Genomic DNA, 25,249 nt, shown 5'->3' on the forward strand with positions numbered 1-25,249 from the left:
AGAATGTGGCCTTTGTTTTACTTGTGTTTTTTTCAAATGTGTTTCTTTTGGCGTCATCAATCCGCAGTTTTCAACTCTCATGGGAGCAGTTGAGATGAAGACCAGCACCTTCAAATCTGAGACCTTGGTCCTCTGTCGGAATTTTGGAAAGAAGTGCGGTGCTCACTTAGAGGGAAAAGACCCTGCCTCAAACAGAGTTTGAGTCCCCCCAAATATTGAGTCTTTTGGCTCATAAAAGGAGTCAGATGATCAGAACGTCTGTGATGGACTCCATCTTACCCATGATCCTGAACAGGTTAAGAAAAGAAAAATGCACGTATGCTGTCAACAAACATTGGTCAGCACTTTGAGTCACAATAAATGTATGCAAAACAGATTGTATGACAACATTGCACGTGTTAAATTTTTGAAAAGGGAGGGGGAGAGTCACTGTGTCTTGTCTTCTGGGTAACGTATTTGAAAGAAGTCCTTTTGGCATGTCTTTCACTGTCAACTTGTATTAAGGCCTGAAGGGAACCCTCGGGAGACAAAAGGCAGCAAAAGAGCTGCAGAGACGTCATGCAGGAGAGTAGACAGACACAAAGAGGGACAAAATCATTATTGAAACGAGTAGACAATAGGTGGAGTTAAGTGTTAAAAATACATTTAGATTTTAACATATCTCTTCCTGCATCAACAGTCATTTTTTTTAAAGATATTAAAGCCTCCGGGACATGAATATCTTCGCATCAAATCCTAGCGCAATGCTAATACCATTAAGTGGCTGTATTTTAATTTAAGAGTGAAATAGCTTTCACTGATTGAGGTGATGTTATGGAATGCATCAAACACATTTGAAAAATTGAGAGACATGTCTTTTCAGAAGCACCCCGAAAACTCCCTATTTACCTGGGAGTGAGTGAAATATACACATAAAGCTCCGTGAAATGACATCAAAGTAAAAACACAGATAAATTCTTGCTGAAGTCAGTATTTCTTTTGTTTATGCTTAACCAACCAGGCATAGGAATACATTCTGTCAACAGTGGCCTCTGCCACAGATTTGCCATGCTCAATTAGCTGGAAAAGCCGCTGACAACGGCCAACTTGTGCCAATGTGAAGGACACGCCGCAAAAGTTGGGGCGTAAATGTCCTACACGCTGCCAAACAAAATGACGACTGTATCACTTGTGATTCAGAAATCAACACAACACTTTCAACTTCCTTGACAACCAACCAAAAATACCATCCAGAAAAAGATAACATGGCAACCAGTCACTAGCAGAAAAAAAAGAACACATTTCTTTGTGAGTGTGAAGATTCAAAGTGAGTTATCCTCACTTTATAAACACTTTCTGACACCTGTTGGCTCTCACCGCTAACCAGCCACTGTGGTTGGCGGGAAAAAAATGGCTTCTTACTGGCCAGACGTGGAGTTCCATTTATGCAGCCAGTTAGCTGAGAACAACGCTAGCATCTGAAAGTTCTTTTCAAAGCTGCAGTCACGGTGTTCATACACTACCATGCCCTCCCATGTGAATGTCATTATTGTCACGGCAACCCTGAATAACATGTACCTCATGTCATGCATGTGCGTGCGTCCCTGTTGTTTGGTCTCCCCAAGGTTCTTATTTATTCCACTTTCTGCTTTGCTGCACCACCTCATCAGATTTTCTACATCTGCCAGGATATCAGTGGAGCCTTTGTGAAATACGTGTTTTCTCCCTTTGTTCATACACGCGCTGTGTATTAGGTTGCATAAATTTACATTGTTTTTAATGTTTCATCTTTACATTTGCGCTTTTGCTCTAGACACTGTTGATGTTTTTTTAATGTTTTTTTTTTTTTCAAGGATAGCTTTCTTCTTTGCCTTAGATTGGCCAATTAGGGAATCTGATGTCCACTTCTGTGTCAACATGGCAGCCTGCAAATAAGGACAGATGCTATTTAAATGGTTGTTTTGTAAAACCCCAAATTAATTAACCAACACTCCAAAAAATGAATCGTGGCATTGTTTATTTTTATTCTCAACAATGTATTTAGATGACGAATGAAGTTTAATCAGTTGAAATATATGAATTAGTAATAATTCTGTCGTGCTAATGTTTCATTTGTGACATGAGTCAATGAAAAGATAGTCTTCATCAAACATTTTTACTTTCCCCTGCCTCCTCTTTCAAACCCTCTTTGTCGGAATTTCTGGTGGGAGCTGCTAGTATGTCAACAGATGCGAGAAGCTAGGAACATGCAATTAGAGGAATAAGATGAGCTCTAATACTCATATATTTCCCATAAGACATTATGGACGTGAGTGTTTTTACAAGGCTTCAGTTCTAATAACAGTGGATTACTATTATTGGGTGGGCTGGAGTGTTTTCATTTATAGTGCAAGGCCGAGGTTGCTCTTTGGGTAGATTTTATGATTTTATTTAACTTAAAGGTGAGTTTGGAGGAGCGAGGGAGAGAGTTGATTTTATTTAACTTGGTGTGTTTGGGGGAGCGAGAGAGAGAGAGAGAGAGAGAGAGAGAGAGAGAGAGAGCGAGAGCGAGAGAGCGAGAGAGCGAGAGCGAGAGAGAGAGAGAGAGAGAGAGAGAGAGAGAGAGAGAGAGAGAGAGAGAGAGAGAGAGAGAGAGAGAGAGAGAGAGAGAGAGTCCTCAAGTATAGGAGGGGCCGGGATCATGGGGGCCGGTCCGCTGGAGGCGATTGGAAAATAGGGAAGACGCGCACGCGCTAATCCGATGATAGCTCTCAGTGTCGGAGGGAGGGACAACTCCGCGGTCGAGGGAGGAAAAAAAAAAAAAAAGTAAGAGCAAGGCGTGAGCATCTCGATCTGCGTCGCCTGGTCTCTTCCTCTCGAACCTTTTGTGTTTCAAACTCTTATATGTGACGTATCAATAATTCAGTCGCGCGCGCGCTCGCCAGCCAGACGGAGCTCGCCCCACTCCACCTCCACCATCAGCACCACCACCCACTGCTGGCCAACCTCCAGCATCACTCCGCGCGCTATGACTGCTTTTTCCGCGTGCACACATCACGGCCCCTCCGCATTGCACGACACACTCCTTCACTGTCCTCCAAGTCACTGAAAAACTGCCAAGAAGTGACAACGAGAACAAAGGACGACGAATTACAAGTGGCAAGTCGAGCTGGACATATTGGGACTTGAAAAAGAAAGGAGAGGAGCAAAGCGCCAGCCGCCAACTCAATTCCACACAGCAAGCGTGATCACCAACTCCCAGCAGAGTTCGTTTCACTTCGGGCCAAAGGTGGGGACACTCAAGCCGCCCTATACGAGGTTTTAAAGTGGACTAAAAGCCCCGCGTCCAGGTCGTCGCTTGTGATTGCGGGTATGTTGGCGTTTTGCCTGCTGAGTGCCGTGTGGCTCGCGGCCAGCCCGAACCCGAGCCAGGCTCAAAACGAAACGGAACCGATCGTCCTGGAGGGGAAGTGCCTGGTGGTGTGCGACTCCAACCCGACGTCGGACCCCACGGGCACCGCGCTGGGCATCTCGGTGCGCTCGGGCAGTGCCAAAGTGGCGTTCTCGGCCGTCCGGAACACCAACCACGAACCTTCAGAAATGAGCAACCGAACCAATATCATCTACTTTGATAAGGTAGGAACTAAACACCTGCTTTTCATATTCACCTTAAAATCAATATAAACGGATGTGCGCTGTTGACGAAGTGCAGAGTTTATGTCTGACAAAGACTAACGTTTGTGTTCAGTATTTTTATTACCAAAAACGGAGTAGTCATTTGCAAGTTCCATGTTAGTTTAATGTGTTTTTTCACCTTTTTAATACTGTCCATGAAATCTTACATCATGACATGCCTCTGTGTGTTAAACATAGTTGGAGGTGTATCTTAAATCTGTTTATCATTATTTTTATTCAACATTTCATTATATACCTGCTTTCCAATGACAATAAAGACATTCTATATCTATATTTTATAATTCCTCATGAGGAAATGCAATTTGGACCGCACAAAGTGCTGCAGTTGGGTGGGTGGGGACAGTGCCTTGCTCAAGGGCACTTTTACTATTAAGGAAGTAAACTCGCATCTCTTGATTTTGTCCACAATGTTACTTGAACGGTTAAACTGTGGTCCTAAAGCATAAATCTTAACAAAAAACCTATTGCTACTAGATGTATTCGGAAAAAAAGAGATTGTGAAAACAACAAAAATCCAGCTCAGCATGAGTTGCTGGAAGGACACATTGGCGGCTTCTGTTCATACCAGTCCAGCATCCTAATAGTCAGAGGCTTGCTAAAAGTGAAACAAGCGAGATCCTCTTTTTTTCATGCTAATGTAAGTCTGGCCTTAAAAAAAAAAGCCTTTTACTTCTGCTTTTCGACATGACATTTCTGGCTAAGTGATCTGATATGTCAAATAATTTAGTAACTACAGGTCACGGGAGCAAGGTCCTGCCTGCTTCCCAGGAAAGGTTAACTTTCACTCCAACTGCCGCTCAATCACCCGTCACGGTCCGCTTTTGTCCATTAAAGCAGACACTTGGCCGCAGCGATGCATGATAGAAATTTCAATGAAGTTTTTTTATTTTTTATTTCATTCCTAATAAAGTGGGGGAAAGAAGAAGATAATGGAATCCAGGTATTTTTTTGTCATCGTTGGGGAAATCTTAATGCTGTGAGACAAGATTGCCTTCACCGGTACTTTTAATGGCCATTTAAAAAGTGCTCTTCAATAAATCATAGACTTGATTGATAGGATTCATTTTAACAGTTGAGGATCTTCGGTAAAAACAGTCAGACTAATTAGAGTAGGAATATTATTCTGCGCGTGCCTCCGCAAAAATTTCCGATCTCGCCGCATACTAAATTGCGATCTAGCACAATCTCGTGTCGACAACCTAACTTTTTACTTTTCCTTCTGTCAGGTTCTCGTAAACGTCGGGAAGAATTTTGACGAGGAAAAAAGTAATTTTATGGCTCCACGAAAAGGGATTTACAGTTTTAACTTCCATGTGGTGAAAGTCTACAACCGCCAAACAATACAGGTTAGTGTACGCAATATGTGTGTGTGTGTGTGTGTGTGTGTGTGTGTGTGTGCGTCTTCCTTCCCCAGAGAAAAAAGGTGAGGGGTGGGCATCAACAGATGAAGGTTAGTTGATCTCCGCACTCATAATGAACCCACACGCGCAGAGGACACAACAAAATAGGAGGTTGGATAGGGGCTTCAGCACCACGGACAGCACCTCCATTTAGTTTGTGCACCATTCAAATAACAAGGTTCCATGGTGCGCAGGTTTGATTATATCGCACAGAAATATCGATTTGTTGGTCTGGTAATACTGTTTTTCCCAACCTGGTGTACCCTAACCCCTAGGGGCATGTAAGCACATTGCAGGGGGTATGTGGAAATATTTAATAGTTTATATTCCAGATCACTAACCTGTGGTATAGTGGCGGCAAAATCCCAACAGTTGCATGTCAACTCAAGTGTCTCGCTAAAAAGCAGATGGCTGATTTGAAAAAAGAAAAATTGCTATTATGCGTCTGAATATTATCGCCGATCCTTCCTGAGTTTCAATCCCTTCGTCAAAGGAGCGCCATTTTTATTTTGCTAAGAAAATATAAAACAGGGGCTGGTTTATGCTTGATGTTGATTCAATTTTTTTTTATTTTATTCATATTATTTATTTTCATCGTTTGAAAAGATGAGCATTGAATGTTCAAATTAAAAAAAAAAAATCCAAATTATATTCATAGTTGTGTTATGTGGAATCATCAAGTTAAAGGAGCTGTGTCAAAATCTGGTCCTCGAGGGCCGCTATCCTGCACTTTTTTAAAGTCGCCCTCTCCCAACACAAACAATTCAAATGATCAAGCTCGTTGCCGATGAGCTGATTGTGTGAGTCAGGTGTGTTGGCAGAGGGCAACATCTGAAACCTGTAGGATAACGGCCCTCGAGGACCGGTTTTGAACACAGGGCGTACTCATGCTATGAGAAAAAAGAATAAAAAAAAGCTTTGGGGTACACAGGTTGGGAACCACTGATTTAATACACACCCTTCCCCTTCATGCCACTAACAACTCTCTTTCACCACATGTTCCGTGCTGCCTCATTTAGTCTTTTGTTGTGTCAAGTGATGGGAAATTTTTGTCCCAAACTCGTTTCCTGTGTTAAACACGTGCACAATATGACCTTTCCAAATTAAACTGTTGTGTAATTATGCTGTTGGCTCTCTGGAGTTTCGGCATTATGCGTTGCTACTTAGGCATTATTATTAGAGTCTCAAATTAATTAACACGGCTTATCTGCGGTAACAACAAGGATGGCGAGAAACCTTCGGAGCGGGTTATAGTTGTCTGGCTACACGCAAACACGACTGGAGATGACAGATGCGAGACACGTTCAAAAGTCATCAACTTAGTCAAACATTAGGGAAATTGTAGACATTTGAACATGCTTCCATACATAGAATAGGTGTTGATTGTTCCTCCATGACAGCACCCCCCTTTCCCACCCTCCTTCATCCATGCCCCTATCCATCCAGGGGCACCTGGTGTGTTGAAATCTCCCACTGTTTAATTGCCTGAGAGGCAGGCGATGCGAGGCAGCAAGATGAAAAACACACGTTGCAAAGCATGAAGGCAAGGAAGTGAGGGCACATGAAAAGGAAGGTGAGAGAAAGGAAAGGTGAAAAAAACACTCGCACGGAGGTTTCTAGGCGGGATGGACGGGAAAAGTAATGAACAGGGTAGGAGAGAAAAGGAGCTAATGATGGGCGTTCATGTACAGGGAACGATGCTTTGCTGGAAGAATGAAGATGGAAGGAAGAAAGTCTGAGAAGCATTGATCATGATAGACTTTTCCAGTGCACGGAAGTGCTGATTTTATATTAATTGTGAGGAACTAGGTTGGCTCGCGTATTCTTTTTGAGATTTCAATTCAATTACCAACTAACTTCTTATTGAAAACCAAAGACATCCGGCCCATTACAGATGACGTGACAGCCAGCAAGACCACTTTTGCTGCTAGACTTGTGAGTTTCTTATAATTGAGTAGTTTCCGACAATGAAATATGTATAAAATATATTTTGTTGCAGATCCAGTCACTTGATCTGAAACTCGATGGAACGTGTCAAGGGCTAGCTAGCATCCATTGGCCAGGCTGTAAAACAACATGATCATGACCCTGATATGTATTTCTTGTGATCAATCTAAGATACTTGAGTCCAACTGTCCTATGAAACGATACCAAACAAGCAAGTTGGTTTGTAAACAGTGATCGGGTAAAAATTGTTTTCTAAGGCACTTTCTTGCAAAATAAAGATTGTTCGATTAATTGTTCGATTAATTGACAGAATAATACTATCAGATAATAGTTTGCATATGTACTGTGTTCTGAATGTTTTCAGTTAAATGAACCAAATTCAGTTATCATATAGAGCAGGAAACATACTTCCATCTCATACCGATTAGCCCCCCCCCAAAAAACACACACACACGCATTCCTTTCATCAATTAACTTGTAGCCAGATGTTTTCTATTGTTAGCTGTGGGCTGCTCAAAACAGGGGCATTTATGAATTGTGCATATTTTAAAACCATTACTTTTCATTGCGTGGAATCGTTGCACAGTTGGACAAGTGAACAGAATGTCTAACACGAAATGTAATGTGACAAAAAGGTTCCCCGCGTCTATCTTAGGCAGCCTTGTGAATACACTTTGAAATGAGTCAAATTCAGTCAAGCAAGCATTGAAAAGGTTTGTCATGGACATTGCTTGAAAGGACTTGTTGACGAAAGATGGATGCGTCACTCCAGTCAGAGAATGATTCACAAAATTGGAGTCTTTTCTGAGCATGTTTCTACCACCACTTTAACGCTGCTTTTCTTGAAAATTGGCACTTTGGAGGTCTAACAGTGGAGCCTGGTCCGTCCAAAGTGCAAGCACGGCATAAATGACCTTTGCAGCTTATCCCAGCTGATTGTATGTTTTGGGAATGAGAACACACAAACTCGGCATGTTAAGACCTGGACTTGAACCCCCAAACTTAGCACTGTGAAGCGGATGCGCCAGCCTCTCGGTTGACCTCAAAACACTCCTTCTAAATGTGTGAGCGTGCTTTTGGCATCACGGAAACAGAATGCCCCATCGAGAATACGGGAATGACTGTAATAGTTTCCCTGGAATCTTCCTCTGGCTTCTTCCAGATGCCTGATGAACCTTCCTGAACCAACGTATAACGGCAGTAGTTAGAATTTCTTTGAAATCCCGTAAAAATAGATTTTCATTGGGGGGCTTTTTATTGCCAATTAATCGCGTTTATAACTGCTCAGTGGGAAACTCACACGAGGCGTTTTTTTCTTCTTCTAATCTGTCGACCTTATCTTACCTACTGGATCATAGCTGCTTGCTGAAAGTGAGAAAATGAAATCAAATAATTCATAATTATATAATCGATAAAGACTATATATAAAATGCTTCTCTCGCTGCATCCACCTTTCATACTTGGCTTCCATTTTCTGTGCCTTCTTTTAATCGCTGGCTTCCTGCATTCCCTTTGTTGCACTTGGTCGCTTATTATCTCTTGCTCCATAATAAGGCACTTAATTGATGCTTATGCATAATGAATGCAGGTCAATTTAGGCCTGACCAACATGCAGCCCTATTATCATGCTTTTATTTTTATGCCTGGTAATTGTGAGAGTGTACTCGTACTGTGTGTATGTGTGTGTAGTCTCAGCTGAATGTACAACATTGCATACATTGCAACCTGGCATCTCTTTTAATAAGATGACGTCTTTGGTGAAATTCTATTTAATGTCATTATTTGATCTAGTCCAGGGGTGTCAAACTCATGTTTGTCGTGGGCCACATCGTATTTATAGTTCCTTTCTCAAGCCCATTATGATTGTCAAATTAAATACATGTATGAACGTCTTATATTATATACAGTATAGGCTACACAACAAAACTGATAAATAACTAGTTTTGAAATTAGAGACTAATAAGAACTGTTCACATTTTCCAAGATAAATGATTCCTTGGATAAATACTGTAAATTATTTCCACCCAATTTAGGTTATGGCATTTGAAACTGCAATTCTTTTTCAACCATGCTGACCTATGACATATCGCCATCCTGATATAATGAAAAAAGGAGTTCAAGTAGCGTCTGAGTGTTTTCATGTCATTATTCAATGCAACATACTAACCCTCGTTCTCGCACGTGTGCTCTGACTTTGAGTCACCACGAACAAGTTGGCCATTAAAGAGGAGTGGCTGGCCATAAGAGCACTCCACTCTCCACTCACCCTGCCCACACATGCACGCACACACGCACGCACGCACGCACTCACACACACACACACATGGCACAAATGCACAAACATACACTTGTGTGTCAGGAGATGGAGTGATGTTTAAGTGTATATTTATGGTTTGCTGCATCCGATTTTGTGAGGAGTTTGGAAACCCCTTAACTCTGCCAAGGCTCTTGATTTTGGTTTGGCCTAAGCATAGTACTACAATTGTTGTTTGAACAGTTATTAGCACACTGATTTGGATGTGAACACAAGATGTGATTTTACTGGAATAAATCATCTATCTGTCCATCCGTCCGGCCGTGCGTCCTCAACACAGGCATCACTGCGGTGAAGACGCAGACCAAAAAAACAAACTCAATTAACACTTAAATCAAACCAAATGGGATTTGATTGGCTCATTCCAGTTGACTCAGGCAAATCGAAAGTTGAAGATTTTTAACCAAATTTCTACAAACCCAAAGTATGGTGGTACTGGACGATTTTTCAATCAATCAACTTTCAATCAACTGAATGGACTGAGAAGCACAAAACTGAATTGTCGCAAAGCCGCTCGGCTCTCCAAGTCAGACCAATCAAAGTATGCAGCCTCAGTTTGTTCCCAGAAAAATGGTCAGGTTTCCTCCTCGTTTGCTCCATTTGTGATTCCTTCTCTATTGTCCAGGTGAGCCTCGTGCACAACGGTTGGCCCGTCATCTCGGCTTTTGCTGGCGACCAGGATGTGACCCGCGAGGCAGCCAGCAATGGCGTTCTGATCCAGATGGAGAAAGGAGACCGAGCCTACCTCAAACTGGAGAGAGGAAATCTGATGGGAGGCTGGAAATATTCCACCTTCTCTGGCTTCCTGGTGTTCCCCATGTAGAGGAGAAGAGCTGAAGAAGAAGCTGGTTGTTGATGGGAAGTACAATGAAGAGATGCCAAGACACGGGTAAGAAGAAATGGAGGTGATGACAGACTTCTGTTTGGGATGCTACTGAAGAGTTGAAAAGTGTGGCCATCGTCTTCACTTCCCTTCATTTTTCCATCCGTTTATTCCGTCTGCTCTTGCTCTGATGGCCAAAAACTTTTTTTTTATTTAAGTCGCCGTTCCTTCATATGCATATAACGTGAGTGTTTTAAAGCCAGAGTAACTTCCCTTCCCTTCATTCCATCCACTACTTTGAGGAAAGTTTTGTCAATAGTTCAGCCCATCGACTTTCTTTTTTTTTTTTTTAAACTCATGCTTGATGGTGAAGTTGCTCAAGTTTCGAAGCAAGCAAAGTAACATTCCACCAAAACCTACATGTTCCTTCTTCTAGAAGCTTTAGTCAACTGCATTGGCTTCTTTTAGTTCTCCAAAAGACTCCAAATCCCTGCCAACGGGCTGCAAGATAAAAAAAACAATGACGCCGCAACACGCTTCAAAACTGCTGCAAAGGCGGAAGACATTTTTTAAAGAGTGTTGATTTTCTGTCTTTATTTTAGGGTTGAGGTTACAAATTAGTTTACCTTCACTCCCCAACATCCATCTCATCCTCTTCCCAAGGTGTACTTTCATCTGCTGCTCTATTTGTTCGCCTCCTAGCACAGACTGATTCTTGCTTTACTTCAACATCAAACTTGGAACTCTCGGACACTTAAAAGCAACAATATACAGTACATACATGATATTACATCATAAATTCAAGTCATTGTTTCTACTGCTACTACGATGATGACGATGATGATCATAACAATAATCCCTTAAATCCATACGTTCAATTGAATCTGGCTGATGACTATAATGTCTGTATATTCTGTATTTCAGTGTTATATGAAAAAAAAATATATATAAGGGGATCCTCTAGTGACTTTGTGTGGAAAGCTGAGCTGCTGTTTTGCTATTCTGATAAAAGAAAATTTGCTTCTTGTTATTTTTTTTTTAGTTCAAAACAAGTTGTGGCTAAAAAGCTCAGATACTACATACATATTACATATAGTATTAACAGAAGGTAGAACACTATTATTATGATGATGATTTTTATTATCTTGGTTGTAAACTACATGTGAATATTTAGACCTTAAAAATTCGTTGTCTGATTTATCATCCAATCAAATGGATTTATTATCTACTGTTTTTCTTTGGTCTGAAATCAATAAAATTTAAATGTAATTTTATTTTTCTTTAACCAATTTCACGTCTGGTCTGGTCTTATTCAGTAAACATTTTAGTAGCACCTTCTTGTCCACTAACTAATTTCTGACTTTCTCTACTGCTGCCTATTTTCCATCATTTTTGTATTCCTCAGGCTGGAGCCCTCCTTTCCCCTTTCTGCTGTCTTTCTCCACTCTGTTGGTTTTTAAGGTTTCGTGGTTTGTTTCTCTCCAGACTAATGAGCTCCAGGGGGAAAATTTGCGCTGAAAAAAAAGAAAAGAAAACCCCACAAACATTTCCTTCCTCCTTTCTCCTCATCTTTTCCTTCCATCTCTCCTTCTTCATATCTTATCTTGCCGCCACTTGTCCCTCTTTTAAACAGCTTGTCCTCAATTCTACGTACGCTCCAAGACTTGGCTTCTCGCTGTAAACACAACTTCATCTCCTTATTGTCTCAAAGTTGCTTGTCATCTACAGGCAATCTGAATTTCTCACAGATTTGGTTTTTTTCCAATACTTGAATTTAGAGCATTGGGGGAAATTTGTTGAAGAGAAATCTTTTCAGCACAACTAATGCACATGGTAAAACCGTTAGCCTGGAGCGCTTCAATGACGAAAGCTTGAAAAACTATCTGTAGTATAATATTTACTGTATGGGAAAATGTCTCATTTCCAAGCAGAGTTTTATATAATCGGCACTTGTTATGACACAACAGCTTAAAAGTGATGAGTTATGACACCTTTTATTTCTCCTAATTTGTTTTAAAGAATGCCTTGTGATTCAGTGGGGGCCAGTCCAGAGTGTGCCCTGCCTGCAACCATAAACACGTCAAATGGGATGGATGAATAGATAAATAATGAACGGATGAACGAATGGATGGATGGACGACTGGACGGATGGATGGATGGATGGATGGAAGGACGGACGGACGGACGGACGGACGGACGGACGGACGGACGGACGGACGGACGGATGGATGGATGGATGGATGGATGGATGGATGGATGGATGGATGGATGGATGGATGGATGGATGGATGGATGGATGGATGGATGGATGGATGGATGGATGGATGGATGGATGGATGGACGGACGGACGGATGGACGGATGGACGGACGGATCGGATGTTCGCAAAAGTCAAGTTCTTAATCAGCAGATTGTTATGTTGTTTCTGAAAATTAAAAATGAGTATAAACACAAATGACATGTCTGACATTTGTCGTGCTTGGATTTTGGATGAAGAGCTTTAATGCTTATTTAAGTCATTGAAATGTGACAGATCTCTCTTTCTCTTAAGCTCTCAATGTAAATTACAATTTTGTTCAAAGATCCTTGAGTAATTCGACTAACTTCAGTTCAAAAAAATGCTCAGGTCTTTTTGTCTGCCTTAACAATTGTCAATGCTAACACACTGCCAAAGTGATATTAAAGCCAACAAGTAAACCTTCCCTTAGTTAAGGTGAGGACACAGTTTCGGACCCTCGTTTACTTCAATAGGCAATGAGCATGACCCCACTTATATTTGGAGATATCCAACTGCACTGGCAGTCTATGGAGCACTGACGGCGGGAAGAAAGCAATGAGCGGCCGAATCAAACGAGGCTACCAGCTAACAGTCTATTTCTGGAAGCATACCACAGTGAGTGAAGACAACATGGCCTTTATTGGCAAAATAGAAGCATTTGACAACACAACTGAAAACTGGAAAACTTGAACTTTACTTTGCCGCAAATGATGTGGAAGAGGAAAAGAAAGTTGCCCAATCTCCTCAGTTTAAAATATACAACCATCTCAGAAACTTGTTAGCCCCTGACAAGCCCGCCTCGATGCCATTCCGAATCATTGTCGACACATTAAAGAATCACCTGAACCCAAAGCACATTTTAATAGCGGAAAAATCAATTTCCACAACAATAGATACCAGTCCGAAGCATGCAAAAAAGATTATTATCAGAGAAATATCTCACATTGGAGAAAGCACTGTCTGTGGCTGTTTCAATGGAGACAGCTGCTAAATATGCATTGGAGTTGCAAAAAAGTAGTGTGGACAGTGGCATACACAAAATGTCAATAAAGCTTCACTTGATACAAATGTGTCCAGGCAGCCATAGCCCCGCCCCTCTGCATGTCCCTGCAGCAATGCTTAATGACTTATATAATTTACCTCTTAAAGTACAGCGTATTAGTACTTTTGCTGTGTGAGCTATCTTAGCTGACTATAGACAATCCAATCACGACACCAAAATGCATCTTGAGACAAAAAAAATCATAGCTTGATAAAGTTAACTCTCTAGACTATTGACAGGTAAAATTAAATCCTACCATCATTATTCTCAGAAATAAGCATAACTCTCACGCAATAATTACACAAGCTGCTCAACCCCTTTCTTTTTAATTGCCCCTCTCCTCTCGTCCAGCCAAGTTTCCTCTTCCTCCTCTCTCCATCACGAGGCCCGTCGCCTCCGCCCCTCACCTGACACACACAAACACACACGCACAGACCAGTTGAAAAATTAGCGACTCTCACGTCGGCCCTAATTGGCTGTCACTGTGCGCTCAAAAATGTGAAGCCAGATATAATCATGTTTACACGCAAGCACCGAGTGCCAGATTGCCGGGCCTGTCGCTCTCCAGCTTGTACTGGGACTAATTTAGTGTAAAATTGCCCATGATTATCCATCAATGAGGGCGAGAGAAAGGAACTGGCTCAGCGTAATGACATAAACAGATGTTGAGACACAGTGAGTATCTTCATTTTTTTTGTTTCTTGCTGTTAATTTGCCTAAGGGGTTGCATTGTTAAAGCAAGTCAATCCTCATTATGACCTTGTTACTTCAAATCACTACCAAATAAGTAGAACCGTTTTTGATTTCAACAAGCAAATCTCATTATAGACAGTGTGGGGAAGCTGGAATAAAGAAACTGTAATGTAAGTTGCATGTTTATGATGGAACCTTTGACAGACAACACCACCGAAGTCACAGAAGATCAAAAACTTGTTTTTTCGATGGACTGCCGCCATGTCAGCAAACCTGATGGGACCCGAGTGAGCATCAAAGTGGATGTTTTGCTTTTTCTTAAGTCTCATGTAAGAAAAATCAACATTGCTGATTGAGGCACATTGTTTCCATTTTTGTGTCGCATTCCAACTGTAGGCATTATTAATAATTCACAGCATTCACGATTGAACAAATGTGGCTGACACCAGAGGAGGAAGACTATGTAAACATCTGATCTGCGAACACTCATCTGCCTGCTGTCTGAATCACTTAAATCGCCTTACGCCAATCATTCTAAATTAGTGCTTGCGTGTGTTTGCGCGTGTGGCCACTTGGTATTTGGAAATGTCCCCTCATAACTGCCGATCCATGAATAGTCCTGCTAGCAGCTTCGCCACATGTCCTGTCATTGAGCGCCTAATTGGCAAAAAACATGCACACAGAGAGATGAATGAGTGCTTGCACACACACAAACAGAAATAATCAACACACACAGACTAGCGCACAACCCTGAAAAGGACAGAGGAAAACACAATTAGTGTTAAAAAAATAAAATAAAAAAAATGTCAAGTCTACTTCACAGTGTGCGGACGTCTCAAGTGGGCCCCTCAACACACTGCGTTGGGAATAGGAATTAACAGGACTCATAAATAAAAAATGTGCTCCTCGGAGAGTTGCCCTATGGTCACCGCTCTTCCAAACGAAGACACTTTTTCTTGACACTTACGCAAAACACTTTCTGTACATTTACTTTTTACCATTATGACAGCGTGACGGACGGTTTAATAAATCAAAATTCCGCAGCAAAATGCCATCAACCTATTCCAGTCCTCTGAAAAAGCACAAGATGAGCTATTTTGAAACACTTTTATTAATAGCTAATTCCAATGTCCATTTGTTAAAATGAAGATCATCCGATTTGTTTTTCTTCCCTCTTTATGTATAAACGACTCTGTACAGGTGGTGGTGAAAAATATTTAGTGCTGTTTTTCCCACTGGATTCATGTGGCTCAAGTCACCTGTTCCAGGACTTTACCTGCCTCTCCTGTAGAGATGCCATATGGGCCTCATTTGCAGCTTTCCTAATTTGTACTAGGCAAGGACACGGGATAAAGGACTCTGCTGAAGTTCCATTTCCACACCACTACCCTGGAAATGTTTATTTACAATGGATATAAAATGTTGACACACCCCTCTTCAAATGGCAGCTTTCTGTGATACAAGTAAATGATAGAAAGATCAAACTCATTTTGAAACCGTTTTTAACATGACTTACAACTCATCATATTTAAAGATGTATTTGTTTACCTTTTGGAGAGGAGAAGTAAAAATAAGCTGCTCATCAGGTAAGTAAAGTAGCTTATGTAAAATAACACCATTGCTATGCGATGTACTGTATCAGCAGGACTGTACACTGCTAATATGACTACTAGTAGTATTGAGAATGATAAATGCAGTCGTGGGGTTAGTCACAACTGAGGAGGTAGCATCTCATATTACACACACCATTTAATGCGTTAGAGCATGTAGAGCTTAATTTAATCAATTTAGCAAATGTACTGTTTTTTTTTCTTTTCTAATGAGCATCACCGGCCATCGGTGTTGTCGTCCATGCAAGCACACATACACTCACAAGAATAATTTATTTTGACTTCGTAGTCAGTTTCAGTTAGACAGAGAAGGAAGATAGTAGTGACTTAGTTTTTTACCGCTGAAAAGGCCGCTTCAAGCTACTTCAAGTCTGCTCCAAGCTTGTAATTTTTGGAACTTGAAGCTTGGAATTCAGAAAACAAACTTTTGTTTACTTCTTTGAACCCTTTGTTGAAACATTATTTGAATTACAAACAATTTGGATTTGTACCTGTGTGCCACCTGTTTGCCTGTCTGCCATTCCCTCTCCCCCCTTTCCTTGCTTGGCCTACCACCATTGCCTGCTTGCCATTGCCTCTCTCCATCGGCCTGCATGCCTGCCTGCCATTGCCTCTCTCCCTCGGCCTGCATGCCTGCTTGCCTCCATTTTGGACATTCTACCTCCACCTTCAAAAGGGTCTGAGCAACAGCTGTACACAGTGTTTTAAGATAAGCGTGTGACAAGAACTATACAACATCTAACCTTTGAAATTTAAACTGAACTGAAACTGACACTCACACATACAATTTCTAGATTGGTGCTAACCAGCAGTCCACTACGGGGAGTTCACATCGCCATAATAAACGATCTCCTTGCACATGACTTAATAGTGAACAACAATTATGATCATCCAGGAATCTTAATGCCAAGTTTGCATGTTCTCTTCCCGGGTAAAGAAAGGCATGTGACAATGCAAGTCATTTACAACGAGATTTGGTCCAGAGCTGCCGAGAGAATCTTTGTATTATTAAATCCAAACATGAAACCCCTCAGCCACATACAGAGTGTGCTCTCCTCTGAACATCACTGCTGGAAATAAGCTGTCCGTGTTCATTATCTTCTTTTCTTTGCTCTGTCTTCTGTCTTTCTGTAACTCTGTGCTCCGCTCTCTCGTCTGAACTCCCTCGTCACCTCAGCTCATAACACACAATCTACAGTACACATTCAGGTCAGCTGCAGTGACACACGTCCTATTTGACATTCTGGTATGTTTCCATTTGGACAAAATCGTTCCTTGCGAGAACTCTGGGCGCCAAAAGGATAGTTTCTAAAGTCTGTCTTCAGATATGATCATTTGTTGGAACACCACCTTAACATTTACAGTTGTATTTTAGCCTATAATTTGGGTGGAATGTTGGACTGGGTCTGAAGTTTTTAGGTGGATGACAAATAGTTGGATGGAATGGTGGCTAGATTGTCAATGATGGGTGGATGGAAGGAGTAATGGATGATAGTTGAATTGATGGTGAGATGGATGGCTTGATAGCCAATGGATGTAGATGTGGGTGGATAGGTGGATGGATAAGTAGTTGGATGTTGTAAAGATTGGTGGTGGCTCAATGGATAGTAGACAGATGCATTGAGAGCTAGATGGATGGATAAAATGTAACCTTTATTTGGTTGATTACGCTGGTCATCAGGAATTTTGAATCAGAGATAGCTTTATGTGTCCCTAAATATATTTTGAGACCCATTTAAAAAATGTAATGACTTTTTTCTTAACTTTTGAGGTTTTTAAAATATTGACATGCTTGCTGCTTTTAGGTTTTGACCTATAAACAAGAAGGATTTTATCATGCATTGTCATTTATAGCTATGAAAAAAAACCTAACTCTCAATTAAATTCAATTACTAAATATATTACTAATTATTATCATTCTTATTCTTAGTGTTATTACACATCTGATGTGCTAAGAAAAGAAAACAAGGGCAAATCTGGAATCAACACCCCCCCCCAAAAAAAATTTCATTTCAAAAAGTTACTTTTATCTTGATCTAATTTAACAAATATATATATTTATTGTTATTAGTGTATCAATGAACTATATCATAACATAAAATGTATAATATTCATACAACAGAAATGTGCCTTCTTTTTATTCATTTTTGGCATTCCCTAAAAGAGCAAATGACCTGTTTATGCAATGCACAGACATTATTACTCATCGTGAATTAATTACTTGCTTGTGTTTACAAGCACTGTCACGCCAGAGTGGTATTTGGACCAGTGTGTGTATGTGTCCCGAGAAACAGAAGTGTTGCGAAAGGTTGTGTTCCCAACCCATGGGATAACCGTACTCATCATTAACATCGATGACATATTAGAAAGGAAACCTTATTTGTATAGCGCTTTTCACAGACACAAGGTCACACATATAATTTACAGTGAAAACATGTAACACCCACATTAGTCAATAGTCATTGGTGGGATTTTAGACAAATTTCAGTGCTGTCAGAACACAGCAGTGATTTTGCTGACTTGAACAACACATTTGAGTAAGGCAGGTTTGTTAAAAAGTGATCAACAGGAATGGCAACTGTGTCAGGCTGTCGCCATCAAAATGTGAAGAGTCATTTTTGACAATTGTTGCTTCTGTTAGCTTGATTTCTTTCTGAGAGTGATCATGTAAATGAGCGGGTAGATGTGGCAGACAAAATGCCTCGCCTTGCCACTGCGCCAGCTGAGCACAAGACCTCGAACATAATTGGGAGAGCTCAATTAGCTGAGTGTGTCCTTGCTCCCTTACCTCCAATAAGCAAAAAGCACATTACATATCGATCCCAGCCTGTTGCCCGGGTAACAAAGTGACAGCACCTCCTTAATGAACTGACGTGAGCCGCTCTCTTGGAAACGCTTTACGTTTAATTCGGATTCATGCAAATCAATATGTCACAATTAAATGAGTTTAATGAGTTGAACTAAATATAACAAGCATTTGCTCAGGCTGTTGGTAAGTACGGATGGGAAGCTTTATCAAAATACTAAGCATTTTTTCAAAAATTAAATTAACAAAAGAAAAAAATAGATGTAGGTCCTACTTGGTTTGCCACAGTTGGTGATATGCATATAGTTTTTTAAAAAAACAAATTTTTGTTTGGATCACCAAAAATATCATTTAAGAATACGTACAGAGAGGATTTAGACGCTGTTCATGATACTCTGATTTTCATGATAAATATTTTTTACAGTGCAATTAGCATAATAACAGAAAATGCATCTAAGAATTTGGACATTTCAGCAAAAACATTTTCTTTTACCATCTTTCACTCAAAACGTTACATTATTCAAGACTACCAACACTTGGGTTTATTACAACACAATAACGTCAATTACCTGTAAAAGGTGTGTGACTTTTGCTTTTGGGATTTAGCATCCCCTTACAAGGACGATGAGATTTCCTCTCAGTACAGACTATAAAAAAAAAAGGAAACGACTGAGTCAACTTGTGTTTTATTTTCCTTGGTTATTATGGTATGGCTCAGTGCAGGGCCCCGCAAGTTGCTCGACATTCTTTACAATACAGTTTGTGATCTACCAAAGGTTTTTAAATGGTGGCCAGGGAGGGAAGTGGCCCTCTTATTATAAAACATATTCTACCAACTACACACCTGAGAATGAGGCGACAAAATGTTTGTAAACCTTCTCCTGTTTTGTCTTAAATAGCCAGCCGTCATTGTTTAGGCTGTAGGCTACGAACGGGATTGATACCTGGAATAAACACTGTCAATCATCATTGGAGTTCACCCTACAAAAGGTACAAGAAAAAGTGTTATTAAAACAGTAAAGCTACATGTCACGCTCATCACTCTCGGCGCTTCTCTCCCTCCCATATGACCCTTACTTTCTCTCTCCACCGGCAGGTTTTAATCTTGTCAAGATGGTTCTCATAATTCCCATGCTAAACGCAACATAATCATACGCGGTCTGAAAGGCAATTCGATGCAACCTCAGAAAATGAAAGGAAAGGAGGAAGAAATGACCCCCGCACAGGTTATTGCTTTCTGTTAAGCGTGCGTCAACAACTCTTGAATTTAATGTATTCCCACAATAGTGCCTGGCCTGCCAGGCCTCGAGGGAAATAACAGCACGTGGCCATTAGGGGATTATGGATGACAAGAGCACAGAAAAGGTGTGAGACATGTACACTCCTTTAAGACTTATGAGAGGACGATGAAGCATGTGGGACGCCGTGCCTTAAAGCAGACTTGGAAAGCATAAACATGATGGTGTCGGTCTACGTTTTCAGACCTTTCTAACTACTGAGCCAGTGAAGAAGCAACTTAAATTTTAATTAGAGGTGTCCAAAGTTCAAAGCAAACACGGTGAATCAGCTTTTTGTTGTTATGCCGTACACAAATGGAATAAGACAAAGATAGGGAAATAAAAAAAATAAAACATAGGGTTTCTACAGAGCTGATCCCAAGCTGGTTAGAATTAGAAGAAGAGATGATAGCACTGCAGTAGTGGCGCCTTGCAATATATAGATTGAAATTTAAAATCATTCTCCTCTCCTAGTAAGCACAAAATAGTCAGGCACCAAAGGACCCAAAAGAGCCCATAGTGCCTTATCTAAATATGAGGGCGCTCCGCTCACAGAATTCACAATTTTATGCTTCCCAGAATCTGTAAAAAGCACAATGGCGGGTGGCTTCAGCGATCAGGCTTGTTATTATCATTATGCAACACAGGTGTCTAAGAACTCGAGACCCATGAGCCAGTCCCGCCCAGCACATCATTTTATGCGGCCTGAGAAAGCATATCTTGTGTAAAAATCTCCACCAGATTTTAAATGATCACAAGGAATAAAATGACAGATCTTGAATTTTTTTTTTGTTATCCTCTTTTACCATAACATGAACAATAATTTACTTTGTTGTGTATATTCAATAATACAATGAGCCAATTTATTCAGTTTCACCATCATAATCTTCTAAGTATGTTTTAACTACAAAGTGGCTCATGACAAAAACAAGTTTGAGTGCGGGGTTCTCCAACAACCAACAGAAAAGCTGCATACTCAAAGTATAAAAGAATTTCTTGTACAAAGTTAACAAAGCCTTGGACAGCTTCGAATAGTTCACCTGAACTGTCATCAGCCGTCATATTTTTCACCATTCTACCCGCAAAGCCTTGGACAGCCTTGAATAGTTAAATGGAGCGCTCATCATCTGTCATATTTTTCACTTTCCCACCCACATGATGCATTTAAAGTACATAAAACATGACATTGACTTGCTTGTGTGTACAAATTCTTGATTTGTTTTCGGTGCTTAGGCTTGTTTGCACACACACGCCATTACAATAACCTGCAACATTAGAATATTAGGGTAACAGTCCAATCGTTTGTCAAGGGGCTCTTTAGGGCTCGTAAAAATGTCGTTGTGTCGGGATTTGTCATCGCCACAAAGGTTCGCTCCTTCTATTAGTCATAAAATATAGTGAAGATGCAGCACACAGTGTGCGTGTGCGTGTGTATTACTGGATAACACAGTGGAAGCTTCATCAATTTGGTTTGCCAAAGTTTGTGTCTTCTGGCTTTCCCTGACAAAATGAAGACACATACAGTGAATGCATGTTGCATTTGTTGCGTGCCCCTTTTCAATATGCTGTCCAATTTCATCCTGGTCAGTTTTTATTCCCTTCCACTTGCCACACACACATACACACACACACGCACACACACACAAAGATGCTCATTGAGACAGAGTGTTTCTATGAAGAAAGATGATGCCATTGAAGATGATGACAACTCCCATCTGACATTTACTAACCTTTTGGGCAGAGAAATGGGGATGGACGAGGGGAAGCGGAAGAGGGTGTGTGCATGTACGTGTTTTGTGCGTGTTTGGAGGCGAACGCATGACTTTGCTGTTTTCTATTCCTTTGACAATCATATTGTGCTCAAAAGCTTTTGTTGCTGTATAATTCTTTTTTTTAGGGTTGAAGTGATGTGCTCCTTGAATTGGATAAGGATGTCTGAGAAATTAGGAGCTGTGTCCAGACACTGAAGATTTATGTAATATTTCTTGATTAAAAACAAACCTACATAAATTTCCATGTGGTGATGCGTGACGTATAGGACATATACGTCTATTGGATATGTCCTAAATGTTTTCCACGGATAGGAATAAAGTACATAAACAGGCAAATATTTCATTATTTTGTTCTGAGCGAATGAAAACATCAGTAGAATCAAAATATGAAAAATAAATTAAAATAATATACAATAAGCAGCAATCCGACATAGATATTTTTACATTTAATAATTTGTTTTATGCTAATTTATACATATTTTTTTACTTTCCTTTTGGTTCTTCCAGTCAATGAGTCATCATGATTCATGTTTCATGTAGCAACTTTTGTTGAATGCAATATGTACTGTATGCTCCAATGTTTCTTCCTAAAATGAATATATGAGTGACTCCGTCTCCTTGGCAGCATATTAAATAAATACTCTTCATGTTGAAAATGTATTCATCCAAATGCAGACAAGTAGATACGATAATACATTTGACAAAACGTCGGTAACATGAGAGTGCCCATTTCTTGTATCCCATAAAAAGAGAAAGACCCTAAATCGCCAAAGCGGCCTAATCTAACAGTTCAACATGCTCAATGCCTGCGATATGGCGCCTGACATATTTTCCTTCAAGTTTGATACGTCATTGGATTGCCTGGAAAACTGCACACTGTGCACTCATGTTCTACTAAATGTATTAAAGAAAAACTAAACCATTGAACTAATTTTAAATTTACTTCAGTAGACATCTTGTTAAAATTGGAGTTAATCAGAATATAAAATGATAAGCCACACACACACGTACACACAGTAGATATAGACCCATAACTATCTAGCATAAATATTAGGCAGTTATAGCTTAGACAAATGGCGAATTTGAGACAAAGACACATTTACACAACTCTCTACATTCATTTCCAAGCCTTGTAAGAGAATAATGGTCTTAAATCCCCTCTTCCTATCATCTTGAATTTGGCTGCCCAGGCGAAATGAGCTTTTACTGCGAACCATCAATCAGTGACTAAGCTGGTGAAGTCACATGGTGGTGACGTGAGCACTAAGTGCCAATAAGGAAAAAGAATCTTGCAAAAGAGTGCTCCGGCTCCTTTACCAAGAGGGTTCGTACACTTATCTGGCAATTTGTTAACTGATTTTCAATTATATGAATGATACATTGGTTTGAACTAAGGAGAAAACTTTCTGTTGTTGCCATGGTGACCTTGTAACACAATTTAAAGTTTGATAAATATTTGGGGTGAAATAAGGGCTCAATATACATCCAACTTTGTTTTTTCTCTCCATTGAACCACAAAAACATAACACAACAACGTGTGTCTCCTATTCAACATTATTTCCTGACTTTTTCTCTCCCCTGGTATTTAATTCAAAAGAGCTGCTTGTTCTCTTCCATCCTGTTAAGCAATTAGTTAACGGCAAACACTGTGAGCTTGCCATCAAGCCGGCGTGTGCTGCGATCGCTTGAGCGAGTTAACCACCATCAGTGGAAAGTCAAACGTGTGTGAGGGGTCAATTGGAAGGCTGAGGAAAAGAACCAATGATGAAGAGTAAATGGCAGCAGTGTGGAGAGAGAGATTATGTACAGAAGAAGTGGGATTATTATCTTGATGGATAAAAGTCTGTCTTGTCCTTTGGTTGCTAAGAGATGAGGAAAGTCAAATGGAGAGAAGACATGCCATACCAGTAATCTATTTGGATTGGTGAACTATATTGGGAGACACGGATAACAAGAAGTTAGACATCTATTGCACATTCAAACAAACACATGAACGAGTTTTGCAATTATTAGTTACTCTACTTTGTTTTGAGATTAGGTTTAAAAAAAAAAACATTACCACAATTAAATCATGGGTATTACGATTTATGTGATTTCTCAACACGAGGATTAATTGGGATAACTGAAATAATTTGTTCGCTCAATGTTTTTTATCAGTCAGCTCACCCAAAAGAAATGTGAAACACCAAATTGAAGCTTTGTTTGACTAGAACACAGACAACGTAGCACTTGCCGCATCTCAGATTCATGTCCATGTCTTTAGGCATTGCCTAAAGCATGTTGTACAATACTGATGCTGTTTTTTTTCATACAGACACATGCAAGAAAAAACACCCAGGGGCAAGAATTTGAATCCATCGCCTGCATTCCAACAACAATATATAAAAATAACAGAAACAAAGCGTTCCCTCAACTCTCTCGAGACTGAGAAGTACAACGCTTCCAGCACGAGTAAACTGATCTCCATGACTGCACTTAAATGCAACTGAAATCAATAAATCACACATGAATTTGGTGATTTTGTAAATTGACTTTTTTCTGATATTACCATCATTTTAATGGTAAATTATTTTTTTAATAAATTTTAATTTGTAATTATAACACATTTTTTTAAACATTTACCTTATTATTCGTACCGCTTTATGACAGAAGGATGACAATGTCCGAGTATGGTTTCAAACAAGGGTTAGGTAAGAAAGTAGGGTTTTAAAGAAGGGTTAAGGATTCAAACTATTATTTCAAAGTTTCAAAGGTTTAGGGTGTCAAATTCAGATTTTATCGTAAACCAAGGGTCTCAAAGTAAGGTTTAAAAGGAACGCTTTAAACTATGGTTAGGGTTTAAATAAGCGTTTCAAAGTAGGTTCAGTGATTCAAAGTTGGGTTTAAAAGCAGGCTCCTAAGTGTGCTAGCCCAGAACTTGCATTCAGTTTCGAAAAAGTTGGTGACCCTATCATAGTGACCCTATCAATATTTGGAGCTTGCTTTAGCGAGAGGGTTACCCAGTCCATTTCGATTTTCCGTATCTTAAAAATGTTTTGACAGCACTCATCTAACATAAAAATCTGCACTTCAGCGTTGGCAGGCTGAGCTATGCTGCAACATAGTGCAACCAAGTTCATTCACGTATTTTCCAATGTTTTATCCACATGCACACTACATTTGTAATACTACAGCATTTATCTCGTGATGGCGGCGACACACGCCCGAGCGCACACACACGCACGCACACGCTTCAAGAGACACATCTGGGATGCTGCTTCTACGCATGAATGCTGCTCTTCACTGTTGCTGCTTTAATAATCGCTTTTAATGAGTATCACTCAGATATTCCCTTTAGCAGCTCTCTCGCTCTCTTATTCTCCCACCATAGGCTCTTCTTCAGATTCTGTCACACATGTCTGGCTCAATATTATTTCCTCTATCTATAGCTGGGCTTCCCACTACATATTATATTACATATTATAACCGGTGATGTTGTCGTATTTGTCTGCTTTTAATACATTTCAAGTGTGTATTCTATTTCAGTTTCTTTCTAATGACCTTTGTCGGGGCAGCTCCCTTTTTTTGGGAGGGGAAGAATCTAATACGGCCTTTAAACTAAAGAGGGTGTCCGTTTAAATGGTGCTCCAAATAT

General features: G+C 40.2%; 1 protein-coding gene across 1 annotated transcript; it reads left to right on the plus strand.

The window, feature by feature from the left end:
* The first annotated feature begins 2,885 nt into the window (after positions 1 to 2,885).
* cbln1 (cerebellin 1 precursor) lies at positions 2,886 to 12,506 on the plus strand. Its single transcript, XM_061284290.1, has 3 exons — positions 2,886 to 3,594; positions 4,881 to 5,000; positions 9,941 to 12,506. The coding sequence occupies exons 1-3, from the start codon at positions 3,331 to 3,333 to the stop codon at positions 10,136 to 10,138; spliced, it is 582 nt and encodes a 193-aa protein (XP_061140274.1). The 5' UTR covers positions 2,886 to 3,330; the 3' UTR covers positions 10,139 to 12,506.
* Positions 12,507 to 25,249: the final 12,743 nt, after the last annotated feature.

This window comes from Syngnathus typhle, linkage group LG7 (genome assembly GCF_033458585.1).
Source record: "Syngnathus typhle isolate RoL2023-S1 ecotype Sweden linkage group LG7, RoL_Styp_1.0, whole genome shotgun sequence".
Lineage (NCBI taxonomy): Eukaryota > Metazoa > Chordata > Actinopteri > Syngnathiformes > Syngnathidae > Syngnathus > Syngnathus typhle.

Excerpts from the sequence above, each read along its gene's own strand:
- cbln1 (XM_061284290.1), top strand. The coding sequence starts at position 3,331 with ATGTTGGCGTTTTGCCTGCTGAGTGCCGTGTGGCTCGCGGCCAGCCCG. Across the intron at positions 3,595-4,880 it reads ATATCATCTACTTTGATAAG|GTTCTCGTAAACGTCGGGAA; the intron begins GTAGGAACTAAA and ends TCCTTCTGTCAG. Across the intron at positions 5,001-9,940 it reads ACAACCGCCAAACAATACAG|GTGAGCCTCGTGCACAACGG; the intron begins GTTAGTGTACGC and ends TCTATTGTCCAG.